The following is a 12645-nucleotide window of genomic DNA, read 5'->3' as shown; positions in this document are numbered from 1 at the left end:
ATTCTTATTGGCAGCGTCATACAAAAGTTGTAGTGAAATATTTGGTAAAATAGAAAAAAGAAAAGAGATAAGAAAACTAGTGTTAGGCCAAAACCGTTTGCACGGCTCACTGTATCATCATCAATGGCTGCTCTGTCTGCTTCTGCCCATGTGAGCATTCGCACCTTCTTCCATTCATCTTTCACTAACAATAAAATATCAAACTTTTCCCAACAATTCAAACTTGAAAATTATACCACTATTACTACGACTTCGAAGAGAAGCATCTCCATACCCGCCTTGGCACCAAAGACAACGGAGAACTCAGCTTCCCAACTCCAATCAACTACAAATTCCGTTAAAGGTAAGCACAAAAATACACCATCAATATCAGAAATCAAAAAAATTGGGTTTCGTCCCCGAGAAATTTACCGAAAATAGTGATAGATTGAGACTTAATTACCAAACATAACAATAGTTTGGATAATTACCAGATGTAGCAACAGGGGTTATATCATTGATATAGCAATAGATACATACAAACCAATTGTGGTATAGAGTGAATTTCAGAGAACTGTTGTAATAGTGATGCAGGGGGGATTTCATAAACTTTCTCTGTGTTTGATTGTAAATTTTTCAAACTATTCTAAAAAACATGTCAAACAATATAACTTACCAAACAAAGAGAATGTCTTAGTGAAAGATATTTTGATAAGTTTTTTCATAAGTAAATTTGAGTGACATATTTGTTCAATTTTTAAATGGCTGGTGAAAATATAGGTTCATGTGCTAATTTTGAGTAAATTTTCGTTTCTTTTTTAACTTGTATGGACTCTGAAAATATCAATTTGAAAGGATGGGCTGAGTTTGCAAAAAATGTGTCTGGCGAATGGGATGGGTTTGGAGCAGATTTTAGCAAGCAAGGTGAGCCGATTGAACTACCGGAGTCTGTAGTCCCTGGAGCTTACAGGGAGTGGGAGGTGAAGGTATTCGATTGGCAAACTCAATGTCCTACTCTTGCTCGTGATGATGATGCCTTCTCTTTCATGTACAAGTTCATTCGGCTCCTTCCTACTGTTGGCTGTGAAGCTGATGCTGCAACTAGGTATAGCATCGATGAGAGGAATATTTCTGATGCCAATGTTTCTGCCTTTGTGTATCAATCCACCGGTTGTTATGTGGCTGCCTGGTCCAATAATCATGATGGAAATTATAATACAGCTCCTTATTTGTCATGGGAATTGGAGCATTGTTTGATTGATCCTCGGGCCAAGGAGTCGAGGGTGCGGATTGTTCAGGTTAGAGGTCATGCCGTTTTTATTGATTGATCAAATGGTCACTCAAGTAATAGTTGTAATCTCAGAAAAGTTACTTTCTTTCTTGAAGAAAATTGGTATCAAGACGAGAGTTGACTTTCTATGATATGAGAAATCAATCCTTTATTGTTTTACCTTCCCAAATTTAATTCAATCCGCCCATTTGTCACCTCTGATTCAGGTTGTGCGCCTTCAAGATTCAAAGTTGGTATTGCAAAACATTAAGGTGTTTTGTGAGCATTGGTATGGGCCGTTTCGAAACGGGGATCAGCTTGGTGGGTGTGCTATTAAAGATTCTGCATTTGCTTCTACCAAAGCCTTGGACCCTGCAGAAGTCATTGGTGTTTGGGAGGGTAAGCATGCCATCTCCAGTTTCAACAATGCTCCAGAAGTAAGCACTAAATGACCCTATCCATTGAACTGTGCGACGTCTCACTAAAAGTAAACATGTACAATACTATTTGCTATTTGGGTGGTGGTGAGATTTGAACGCATGACATCTTGCCTGGCTCTAATAGCATGTTAAATTGTGTGACCATCTCATCTAAAAGCTTAAGTAGCTTGAGCATACACTTCTAATTACTTAATTATATTATGTCTCTCCACTATCATCCTGCTATTATCAAGTTGAAGCAGGCTTTCTACCCGTGACTTGCAAGGCTGACTAACATTACATAACACATAGTCCAGAGCACTGAATATCCTATTTGATCATTGTAATTGTAGGTTTTTCCTTTCTCACCTTGTTTTTAGTGCAGCTTCAACAACTTCATTTGGAGCATAATTATATATTTTCACATTTAAGTGCCTTGACTGCAAGTTTAGAAGTGTTTTCAGAATTGTACTTTGAGAATTTTACCATACGTTCAGCCATTTGCTTTGACTTCCTACCCCAGTAGCTGACAACCATAATCTCATACGTTTATTGCATCCAAAGATAACCTGGGATGGGTAGAACTTCGAAGTTTGAACATAGAAACCAGACGCTTCACCTTATTTCTAGATCAACAAACAAAGTGCTAAAGGTTCTTTTAGTTGCTCATTTGTCACTTTCTGCTACCTTGTTTTAGTTTAGGAAGAAATCTGATTTCTTTCAAACCAAAGCCAAATGTCTTGTAAACCAAAAGTGATTAACTGATAGTGAATGTGAAAACAAATTGAGTAGTGGTGTGTTAGTGTCCAGATCATTTCAACACACTCGGCAGAAGGTATCTTCAATATTGATTCTTGCTTACCTTTCTATACATTTGGGAAGCGCACATGGACAGAAATAGTATCTAAAAGGCTAGCGTAGACAGAAATAGTTGTCTACTTTAGTGCTTGTACTCTTGCTGAACTGAGGATGATAATGGGACCTTATAAGGGTTCCTTAATAATTCAGTGAAATTTCCATTTTAATCATGTTAGATGTTCTTTTCTTGGTCAGGCAATAAAAACCTTCACACCATAATCAACAAGGATTCAAACTGTTGACTTGATGGCAGAGTAGTTAAAAACTAAATTAGATTGACAAATAGAATAGTGCACCAAACACCATCTTATTGACTCCACTTTTCAGCTTATCCGTTTTCAAAATTGAAGTTCTTTTGTTGCTTGCAATGTCTGGTTAAATCAGAGATAAAGATTTTTTAGCATGTCAGCATCAGAAGGAATAAGTAATGGGGAGTTCTGAATTACACTTCCAGAAAGTTATTCAAGAGCTTGTCGATGGCAGCACCAGGAAGACAGTAAGAGATGAATTAGACCTCGTTGTGCTCCCAAGACAACTCTGGTGTTGTTTGAAAGACATTGAAGGTGGCGAAACATGCTGTGAAGTTGGGTGGCTGTTCGAACAAGGACGTGCCATGACATCCAAATGCATATTTTCTGATAATGGGAAGTTAAAGGCAAGTAGTTTTCTTTTTGTTTCTCCTAAAAAGGAAACTTTTTTGTTACTTATTTATTCTCAGTCTGTTTTTAAGCTTTTGCTGCTTCCATATCATCGATATACCTTATTAAACTTTGTATCTAATCAAAATTAGATGAACAAATTGAAATGGAGAGGGTATCAACTACCCAATTTTTTAATGGATCACCATATCCAAGCACCTGCTTATTGTGACACTCTGTTTGATTATTCGTCAGGAAATTGCTATAGCATGTGAAAGTGCAGCACCAGCACAATAGGGGTCAGTTACCTACAACATATGGCCAGAGCAGTAGGAAGACAACTGTTCAATTTCCCTTTCCCAGATTTAAATTAATGGACAGGAAGTATATAATTGTATATTCAACATTGGTTTATTCACAAGTGGCAACAATTCTGTGTAATAATGGTCTGAGATAAATGATATTGGTTGATATAAGCTTACGTGGAGTGAGAAACTATTAGTGAGAATTCATATAACCGATCTCAACTTGATTGGGATTGAGGTATAGTTGTTGTAATAACTAATAACCATTCTCTGCTAATGACTTCTCTTAGTTCCTTGTACCAAAATATTGATATGCCTTGGGGGATTTTTTAAAAAAAAAGAACTTCCATTAAAGTAAAACATTACAATATTACTATAAACAAGCATAAAAATAAATAGCATAAATTATCATGAGTAGAAAAGGCGAAGAATCATTCATGGAATAAGACATCATAAGATAAAACAACTTAATTTAACAATTTGAAACAAGAACGAAAGCCTCAACTAATTTGAACACATAAGTTGGAACATTTTCAACACTAAGACCTAAATAAAAAGCTCACAACAAATCGTGGAAGCATAGAGCTGTCCGATAGGGTCTTTCACTCATCCTCTTCTACGCAAACTCGAAGGTACTGGATGTTACTTTGGATGAAAGTCTATTGCCCTGGCCTCTTTTCTGTACAACCTGCAAACTAGCCAGTGCCAAAATTAGAAACTTCTTTAGCAGAACACATGATCAATGCCAATCTTCTTTAGTAGAACCCAAAACAGTTATTAATGTGATTTTCTTTTAGGAGAGCTCAGAAAGTTAGGATTATGTAAGTTTCATCAAGGAGATAATGGTTCATCGCTTCTTGTAAAGAGAAATTAGCAAATGAACTTTGGATCTCAACAACTCAATTAGGACTCAAAGAAATGCATGAAACTTTGCTCTCATTGAAACTTGTAAACCTCTCAATCTCGTTAATCTTTCAATCTTTTTTGGAAGCTGGCTAAGAAAATATTTCTCAAAACACCAATTTTCTGCATCCACTTAAAAGCAAAGCATGAATTTCTACCGAATTCATAACTCTACTTCCCAACTCTCTAACCTCTTAGCTCGACATAACCCCACGCTACCCCTCTGTTCAGATTCAAAACCAAAAAGTATGATAGCTTCTGCTCCTATGCATCATTAGCACTTTTCTTTCCAACTATTTTCCTAACCAAAAAGTATGATAGCTTCTGCTGCTCCAGCTCCTCTGTCGTAGCCCTTTTCTTTCCAACTACATGATCCAACTATTTTACTTTTTGTTCCAATGAAGCCATCAAAGGACCTTCACAGTTACATCAAAATCAATTTACAACATGCTACTAATACATACCATCATACATTTTGATAGCATATTCACGAGCAGATCTTCAAGATCAAACATAGTCTGTTCACCATACCACCAAGTTTTGTGATGCCTTCCCCAATATAAACTCTGTACCACCTGGGTGTCCCAAATTCTCATTCATACCTCATGAATGCTCCACCAAGCATGTTAAGTTGCAAATCTGGATGATGCAAGACAACATTTCAAATAATCATCTACTGTGAGAAAACCCAATAGATTTTTCTATTCTGATAAGAGCGTGAATATAGAAGATCGACAGAGAGAATCCATATAGCCTACCCCAACTAGTTTAAGATTGAACTATAGTTGATTGATGGAAAAGTTCTCACTCTTCCTTCACTCTCTTGAAATGGGATAACTGTTCTTTTCACATCAACTGACGCCACCTACAAGACTGAGCCAGTCCCAAAATGCGGTTAAGCTCCTGATAAATCACAACTTTGGGGTAGTCTTGCCTAAGATGAAAAAAGTAAGCCAATGTCAGTCCTAAAGTTCCATCCTCACTGTATCTTCCTTTAATTCATGCATTTTCATATTGCATGATTCTTGACCTGAACCATGTCATTTTGTTCTCTGCCCTCAAAAAGAGCATCATGGGCTAGATACAGCCCTGTACAGAATCCCCTTTAGCTGATTTCCCACCCATTTCCCAAACCCCTTCCTCTCCCCGTCCAATTGTGAGCTCCACATTGTTATCGTTTCAAGTCAACTAAACAAAACCATAGGTCTAACAATACTGATCAACATCATGGTCACTTCAATCGAATATCCAAATTGGGATACTGAACATTATAATCTCGTAAGAGAGCACACCAGATTAACACATACACCTCACTGAACTTCAAAGGTTCAATCAAATTTTCTTAGCAACTTCCACTACAATATAGTGAATAACCGTACAAGATAGTTGGCAAACCTTGTCCCAGTAACTCCTATATCAGACCTTGATGTTGCGACTCAAGCATTACTCAAAGGAGGTGCAAGGCCGACAGAAATAACAAAACAGACACAATATGCACCACTGCCAATGGTAAAAACAAGGTCGAATCATTAATGCAGTTGTCAAGGAACTTTATGATCAAATGCCACTAGACAGAATTTCTCAATATGAGAGCCATTGCAAATAGTGTAAAACCAACCCCTCTTGTACATTGCCAATCAATTGTCAATAAGAAACTCTCACTAATGCTTCTTCTTCCAGGTCTCGACTCCAAAAATCAGCCCAATCATTTTACAATTTTATGTAGGACAGCACAAGTGACTAAGTGAGTGCATAACCATAGAACTGAATAGGAAAAAAATCTTAAAAGACTCGAAGTCCAAAAGTTGAAGTACTCTAAATGTAGAATGGATACACACCTTTCCAATTCATTTTTTAGTAGAAAAGAACGTTTTAAGTGTACACCAAACACAATGCAAGCAGTAAAAGTGTAAAACTGATGCATTTCCACAAAAAGGATTACTTTGAAAGAAAAAAGGGAGGCAGGAATGTACCTACTTGAGATGTCTGTCTGAGAAGCTACTGAGCTCCCGGTGCATCTCTCATGCTCAAATTCAGACTATTTCGCATTGTTCGTCTCCCTATACACGGATTTCCTTTTTGCATCATAGCAACAAATTCTCCATAATCAATTCGTCCATCCTGGAAAGAAGTGCACCAGGAAACAGATTAGTATATGTGACAAGCAACAAATATAAAAATAAAACGAACCATTATATGCATATAATCACAGAGATTTTTCAAAGGTAATATTCCCTACATGGTGGGCAGATTTAGGCACAAACTCTAATGAATTATATTATTGGGTTTTGCCTGCATGGAGGCATAAAATCTACTAAACTGATGAGGATGTGAGTTTGTGGCAAACATTTGGGAAGCTAAAATAACTTTTGATGGAGATTAGGTGTTTGGGCAAAATGCCAAATGGAATGTGCTTTTAAACAACAGCAAAATCAGTTCTCCTGAGGTAGGGAAGAAACTGCATATCCTTATCAATATTTTTTATTTATGAAACTATCCCTTATTGAGTTTTAAAAGGAAATCAACTATTAAACTGTTGTCCCCTTCTCCTTCTTCACCGTGAATTTTTGCCATTTTCTTCCCAACTCTTTCTTTATGCAAATCTCACACCAAATGACTTCAATTAAGCAAATTGAAAAACTTACTCAAAGTCTCAAATAATAATAAAGTACCGACGCTTAAAAGCACTTTTTGAAAGGATTGACCATACTCAAAACAACTTTACTAATATTTAACAGCACTTCTCAAATGATTTGGCCAAACACTAACTACTACAGTTCCAAAATACTTCTCAAAAAACACTTATTGACTACTCAAAATAAGCAGATTTTAGAAAAGTTTGATCAAAGCAGGCTCATACTCAAGAAATACTTTACGTGATTTGAAATACTTAGAGATGTCTCTAAGTTTTGTACTACATAATTTAGTACTTTATCTTCTTATTATTCCTTTTTAAACACTTGGATTTATGAGCATAAGTTACATTTTCCATTCACTTTAATGAATCCTATAGTCCTTGCACAATCATTATTCCACAAGTGTGACTAGAAAATGTGAGGCTGAGATTATTAGCTTAGGCAATCAGACCAAATAAACTATAACATAATCTTCAAAGATACTCTTGAAAAGAATCTGAATGCGTCCAAAACTCCAAACATGGTGAATAATCAGAGATGTTTGGTAAACTAGTAAGAGAACTTCAATTTCATATTTAGTACCTAAAAGACCAATTTATGTTCTTAAACAGTGGACTTACATTATCCTGATCGACTTCTCTTATAATATCCTCAAAGTAAACATCTGTCATGTTATGCTCTATACAAGCTTGCTGGACCTCATCAACCGTTATGTAACCACTTCCATCCTTGTCAAAATATTGAAATGCGGCCATGAGATGTTCCTCGCGCTCCAATTTATTAAGATGAACAGTTGCCGCAATGAATTCTCCATAGTCAATAGTTCCACTATTGTCCACATCAGCCTGAAATTGCAAGTTAGCTACATCAATCGCCTTAAAGAGTTTAAAAGGAGCTTTGCATGAACATCATAGAAACACAAGTTGGTAGTTGAGGGAATCTAGAAAGATCAACAGAGATATCATGTGGACCGAAACAAGAGATAAAGTGATTCCAAGTCAGAGTTTAAGCCTGAACAATTTCCTCAACTTTCAAGGACTTGTAACACACAAAAGAAAAGCTGAGCAACTTGCAAATGAGCTTCAGAAGCTACAAAAGTACTCAATTAATTTAACACGGGAGAGAGCCGAAATTCCAATTCAACTCTCCTCTTTCCAAACAGATAGAATTTACCATCATTAACTTGTGCAATTCTACAGAGATGAAGATTCTAAACTTCCTTAGAAGATAGTCTCGTCATTAGTGAAATGAGGAAGATGTTGGAAACATATTTTAATCACTTTGCAATAAAGAATGCCTTACCGCATCCATAAGTTCCCGTATCTCCGTATCCTTTAACGTAGACCCATATTTTCTCAACCCTGCTTTTAGTTCATCAAATGTAATTGCACCACTACTGTCAGTATCCATGGCCTTAAACATCTCTCTCAGACCAGCAATCTCTTCTTCAGACAAGCTTTCAGCAATCACCTGGAAGAACCCAGAGGAAACACAATAAAGTTTGTCAAAAGTATTACTATTTGATTTGACATTGAAGAACCTGAGTTTTACAGTATTTCTTGACGCATAAATTCATAACAAGATTTGAACACATACCCGCAAAGCCATCTTTTTTAACTTGTTCATAGCAGAGAACTGTTTCAGGCGAGAAAGTACTGCAGGATCCAGTGCTCTATCAGGAGCGACACCATTTTCACAAATCCAAGGATGACCTGCAGAATTTAGAGGATATTGTAATATGAACCTTAGTTCATTGATGTAGGCACATGTATACTACACAGATGCAATTTGATACACTTCAAACAGTGCAAATCGACACTTTTCCAGTCATGATGGACAAAAACTGTTACATAATAACTCAACTTTGACAAAGCATAACATCGTTACAAAATCTGCCTCTTGATTGTGTAACCATAAAAAAAAGAATCCCCAGATCCATCACCAATGAAAAGAACAAATAAAGTTTCAGGACAACATTACAAATCTGCTTTCTCCACTGATACATCAAGCAAGGCCAGCCAGATTATCCTCAACAAGGAGAATAAATGAAGCTAAAACAAAAATATTCCCTTGATAGACAAATAAAAGGTTGTTTTCACATAATAAGGTAATTAGATAAACATACACAATACTTCATGAGCAGTTAACCGCTCCGAGGGCTGCATGCACAACATCTTCCGGATAAGATCTTTTGCACTCTCAGATATCAATGGCCAAGGATCTGAGTCAAAATCAATGTGCCCTTTCAGAACTGCGTCAAATATTCCCTGCTGTGTTTCTGTAGAATTCAGATTGTGAGTTTATGGAGATGCATAGAAAGTTGAGAACATACCCTTTAAGATTACTAGAGGATATACCAGCCCAAAATGGTGGCACACCACTTAGCAGTATGTAGAGTATGACTCCTGCTGTCCACACATCAGCTTCAGGACCATAATGCTTCAAAAGCACCTCAGGAGCCACATAATATGGACTACCAACAACATCTGTGAATATTTGTCCTGCAAGAGCAAACAACGAATACCAATCAACCAACATTACAATATAAGGAAATGATCGAATGACTGTCCCTACTAAATCAGAATCTCAGAAACTAATATTTACTAATCTCCCAAATGTGACAAGTTAGGGAGGGATATATATAAGCATCTCCAAGAATGCACTTTAGTAATGATTCCAGCATCAACTTAGAAACTATCTCAGTGGAAAATACAGCCGTGAATATCTCAACAGAGAGGCATTAATCCAAGCATGCAAAAACTATTCTTGAGGAAATAAAACACAGGTTTGATAACAAAGCATTGCATAGGTGAAAAGAGAAGCATCAATTCATTAAAAAAACCAAACAAAGCTGTATTCTCTAACACAGGAATGATAAACATCCCAACAAAAGCAATTAAAACCAGAAAGGTAAGCTGAAACATCATTTACCTGGCTTGAAGAAAACAGAGAGTCCAAAATCAATGGCCTTGAGAGAGAAATCATTATCCTTATTAACCAACAAGAAATTCTCAGGTTTGAGATCTCTATGCATAACACCAAGAGAATGACACGCCTCCACAACCCCAACAATAATTTTAGTCAATTCAGCTGCCTTTCTCTCACTGTAATGTCCTCGTTGTATGATCCGATCGAACAACTCACCACCACTACATATCTCCATGACAATATGAACATATAAAGGATCCTCATAAGCCCCTTTAATAGTAACAATATTCCTATGACCAGACAAATGATGCATTATCTGAATTTCCCTTCTAACATCTTCCACATCCTCCTTCGAAATCAACTTCCTCTTCGAGATTGATTTACAGGCATACTCAGCACCGGTAGAATTCTCTGTGCATAAATAAGTAGTCCCAAACTGCCCTTGTCCTAATTTCCTTCCCAAAGTATAAAGATCGCGAATATTCGGGGTCATATGACCCATTACATAATAAGCCTGATTACTCCCGGAACGATTCATTCTAGCTTTTCTGGGACTAACAAGAGACAAAGAATGCTCCTTCTTGTGATTGCTATTCTGTTGAGCGTTACTGGTGGGAGAAAAATTGTCAGAAGAAGAATAAGAATTGCCGGAAGAAGGGTTATGATTGGTGGAGCAGGAACTATCTTCAGGCTGAGTGTAGCCCTGAAAAGTTTTGCCTCCAATAGATCCACGGCATGTATTGCCCATCAAACAAACACAAAATCACAACAACCCCTCAGCTCGGCAATGTCAGAATCAATAACACCTTCGTCATTCACAACTTTTTTTCTTCAACAAACTGAAAAAAACAACAAAAAAAATACTGGGTAATTCACAGAATTTGTAAAGAAGCTGAAATGAAGAAGATAGAACGTATTGGAAACAGATCAATATGGAACTTTGCTTGATGAATATTGGATCAAATACATGGAAATAAAAACAAGAACTTACAGAGGATAAAGATGAAATGGAGATTTAACGAACAAGAAGGATAGATCTGAAAGAAAAAAGGAGGAAGAGAGCAATTTTTCCTCTAGATGAGGAGGAGGAAGAAGAAAGGAAAGAGAAGAAAGAGAATAAATGGAGGTTCAACTCCAACAATGGTCAGCTTCAATTAAATGGTTGTAATAATATACTACTAGTGCCTAATTAATTTAATCTCGTATTAGTTCGTCACCTTACTAAAAAGATGTGACGATCTTATTTTACTTTCTAAATTAAAATAACATACTGTGACTAAAAAGAAATTCATATTTTTAATTGATTATTTTACTAAAAATATGTATCTGAAACTGCATGTTTACTTACTAAATCAAGATATTATTAATAACTAAAAAATCTCATTTTATCCTTATAATTAATACTCTTTGAAAGCTTAAATAAATTTGGAATTTCTAAAAGTTTCTTTTTTCAAGAGTTCATTAATTATGTTTTACTCCCTCAGTTTATTTTTACTTATCATTGTTTGACTTGACATATTTATTAAACAAATAATTATAGATTAAGGTATGTTATTACATTATCCCTACTAATTAATGTTTAGTATTGGATTTTGAAAATGATATAGAAAATAGTATTTAATGTTAAAGGTAAAATATCAAAAAAGTTAATTATTTTTTTCTTATATGTCAAAAGTGACAAGTAAAAATGAAAATTTATTTTAGAAATAAATGACACGTACAAGTGAATGGAAGGAGTATTTATTTTATCCATTCATGTCATATGCCATTAAGCATATTTTTCATAAATTATTTTGATGTCCATCAATATGGATAAAGGTAAATTAATAATATTGATCATTTTATTTATAATTTCTTAAATATTGTGTAAAATGAAGAATGATCAACTAATATGATATGAAGAAAGTAGTAATCAAAGTGCCAAGAAGTCTCGTGTTGAGTCTAAATTCAAGTCGAAAAGTTTCATATTAGGAAAGAACATTAAAGATGAAGCACTACTCATCACTTCAGCACAATTTTTATTCAGATAAATGAACATATTTTCTCTCCAATGTGATTAAAAAAAAGCAATTTTTTTTATATTCAAACCATTTATCAAGCTTTTAAAAAGCAAAAAAGTTAGAGAATAATAATTTACATTTAGCTGATTAATTTAAAAGATATTTTTATGAATGTAGAACCAAAAAAAAGTTCTTGGTCAAACTTTTGAAAAGTATTTCTTTAGGAGAAATTACATGCTTCAACTTTTGTTGTTATGCAAAAAGTACAAATTTTCAAAGAACAAAATATGATCAAATATCTCAAACTTTCTACAATAAATATATATATATTTTTAAATAGTCAAACAAACTATTAGTACTAATTCATTATAAAAAAATACATTTTTATTTTCATAAAATCAAATTACTAATTAAAATACATAAAATCGAAGGGAGGGAACACACACACATGCTATGAATATTTGATTTAATTAAAAATACCACTCCAGTATGTTAAAGCAGTCCAAATATGGCAATGCCTCGAAATATCATAAAGCCACGTGTCTTTGGTAGGTACGTGTATATTTTATGTGGCAGGACTTTTAAAAAATAATAATTAATATTTTATCAAAATATTTATTCTACATTCGTTCACTTTTAATTGTCATAGTTTCTTTTTTTAGAATCAAATGATAATAAATTTGACTAATATTTACGATGTATTTTTCCA

General features: G+C 35.1%; 2 protein-coding genes across 3 annotated transcripts; one reads left to right on the top strand and one right to left on the bottom strand.

Annotated features, from left to right (window-relative positions):
• The first annotated feature begins 20 nt into the window (after positions 1 to 20).
• On the top strand, positions 21 to 3774 carry LOC102604379 (uncharacterized). 2 transcript variants are annotated; one of them, XM_006365246.2, is made up of 5 exons: positions 25 to 343; positions 835 to 1277; positions 1477 to 1686; positions 2981 to 3181; positions 3420 to 3774. In XM_006365246.2, exons 1-5 carry the CDS (start codon positions 124 to 126, stop codon positions 3459 to 3461), a joined length of 1116 nt encoding a protein of 371 aa, XP_006365308.1. In that variant the 5' UTR covers positions 25 to 123; the 3' UTR covers positions 3462 to 3774. The 2 variants fall into 2 exon arrangements, with proteins under 2 accessions (XP_015159860.1, XP_006365308.1); XM_015304374.1 differs by lacking the exon at positions 3420 to 3774 and having other exon boundaries at positions 21 to 343; positions 2928 to 3073.
• Positions 3775 to 3903: 129 nt separating this feature from the next.
• Positions 3904 to 10775, bottom strand: LOC102604043 (calcium-dependent protein kinase 4-like; the record flags this gene model as incomplete). The annotated part of the gene is given in 8 exon segments (NM_001287877.1): positions 3904 to 4157; positions 6346 to 6493; positions 7629 to 7853; positions 8311 to 8478; positions 8605 to 8720; positions 9134 to 9286; positions 9366 to 9509; positions 9940 to 10775. Coding segments are annotated over 7 exon segments (1674 nt in total). The 3' UTR covers positions 3904 to 4157; positions 6346 to 6370.
• Between the last annotated feature and the right edge of the window lie 1870 nt (positions 10776 to 12645).

This window comes from Solanum tuberosum, unplaced genomic scaffold (genome assembly GCF_000226075.1).
Source record: "Solanum tuberosum cultivar DM 1-3 516 R44 unplaced genomic scaffold, SolTub_3.0 scf00542, whole genome shotgun sequence".
In the NCBI taxonomy this organism is placed as follows: domain Eukaryota; kingdom Viridiplantae; phylum Streptophyta; class Magnoliopsida; order Solanales; family Solanaceae; genus Solanum; species Solanum tuberosum.
Note: the sequence above shows the minus strand (reverse complement) of the source record. Positions and strands in the feature narration are given on the sequence as shown.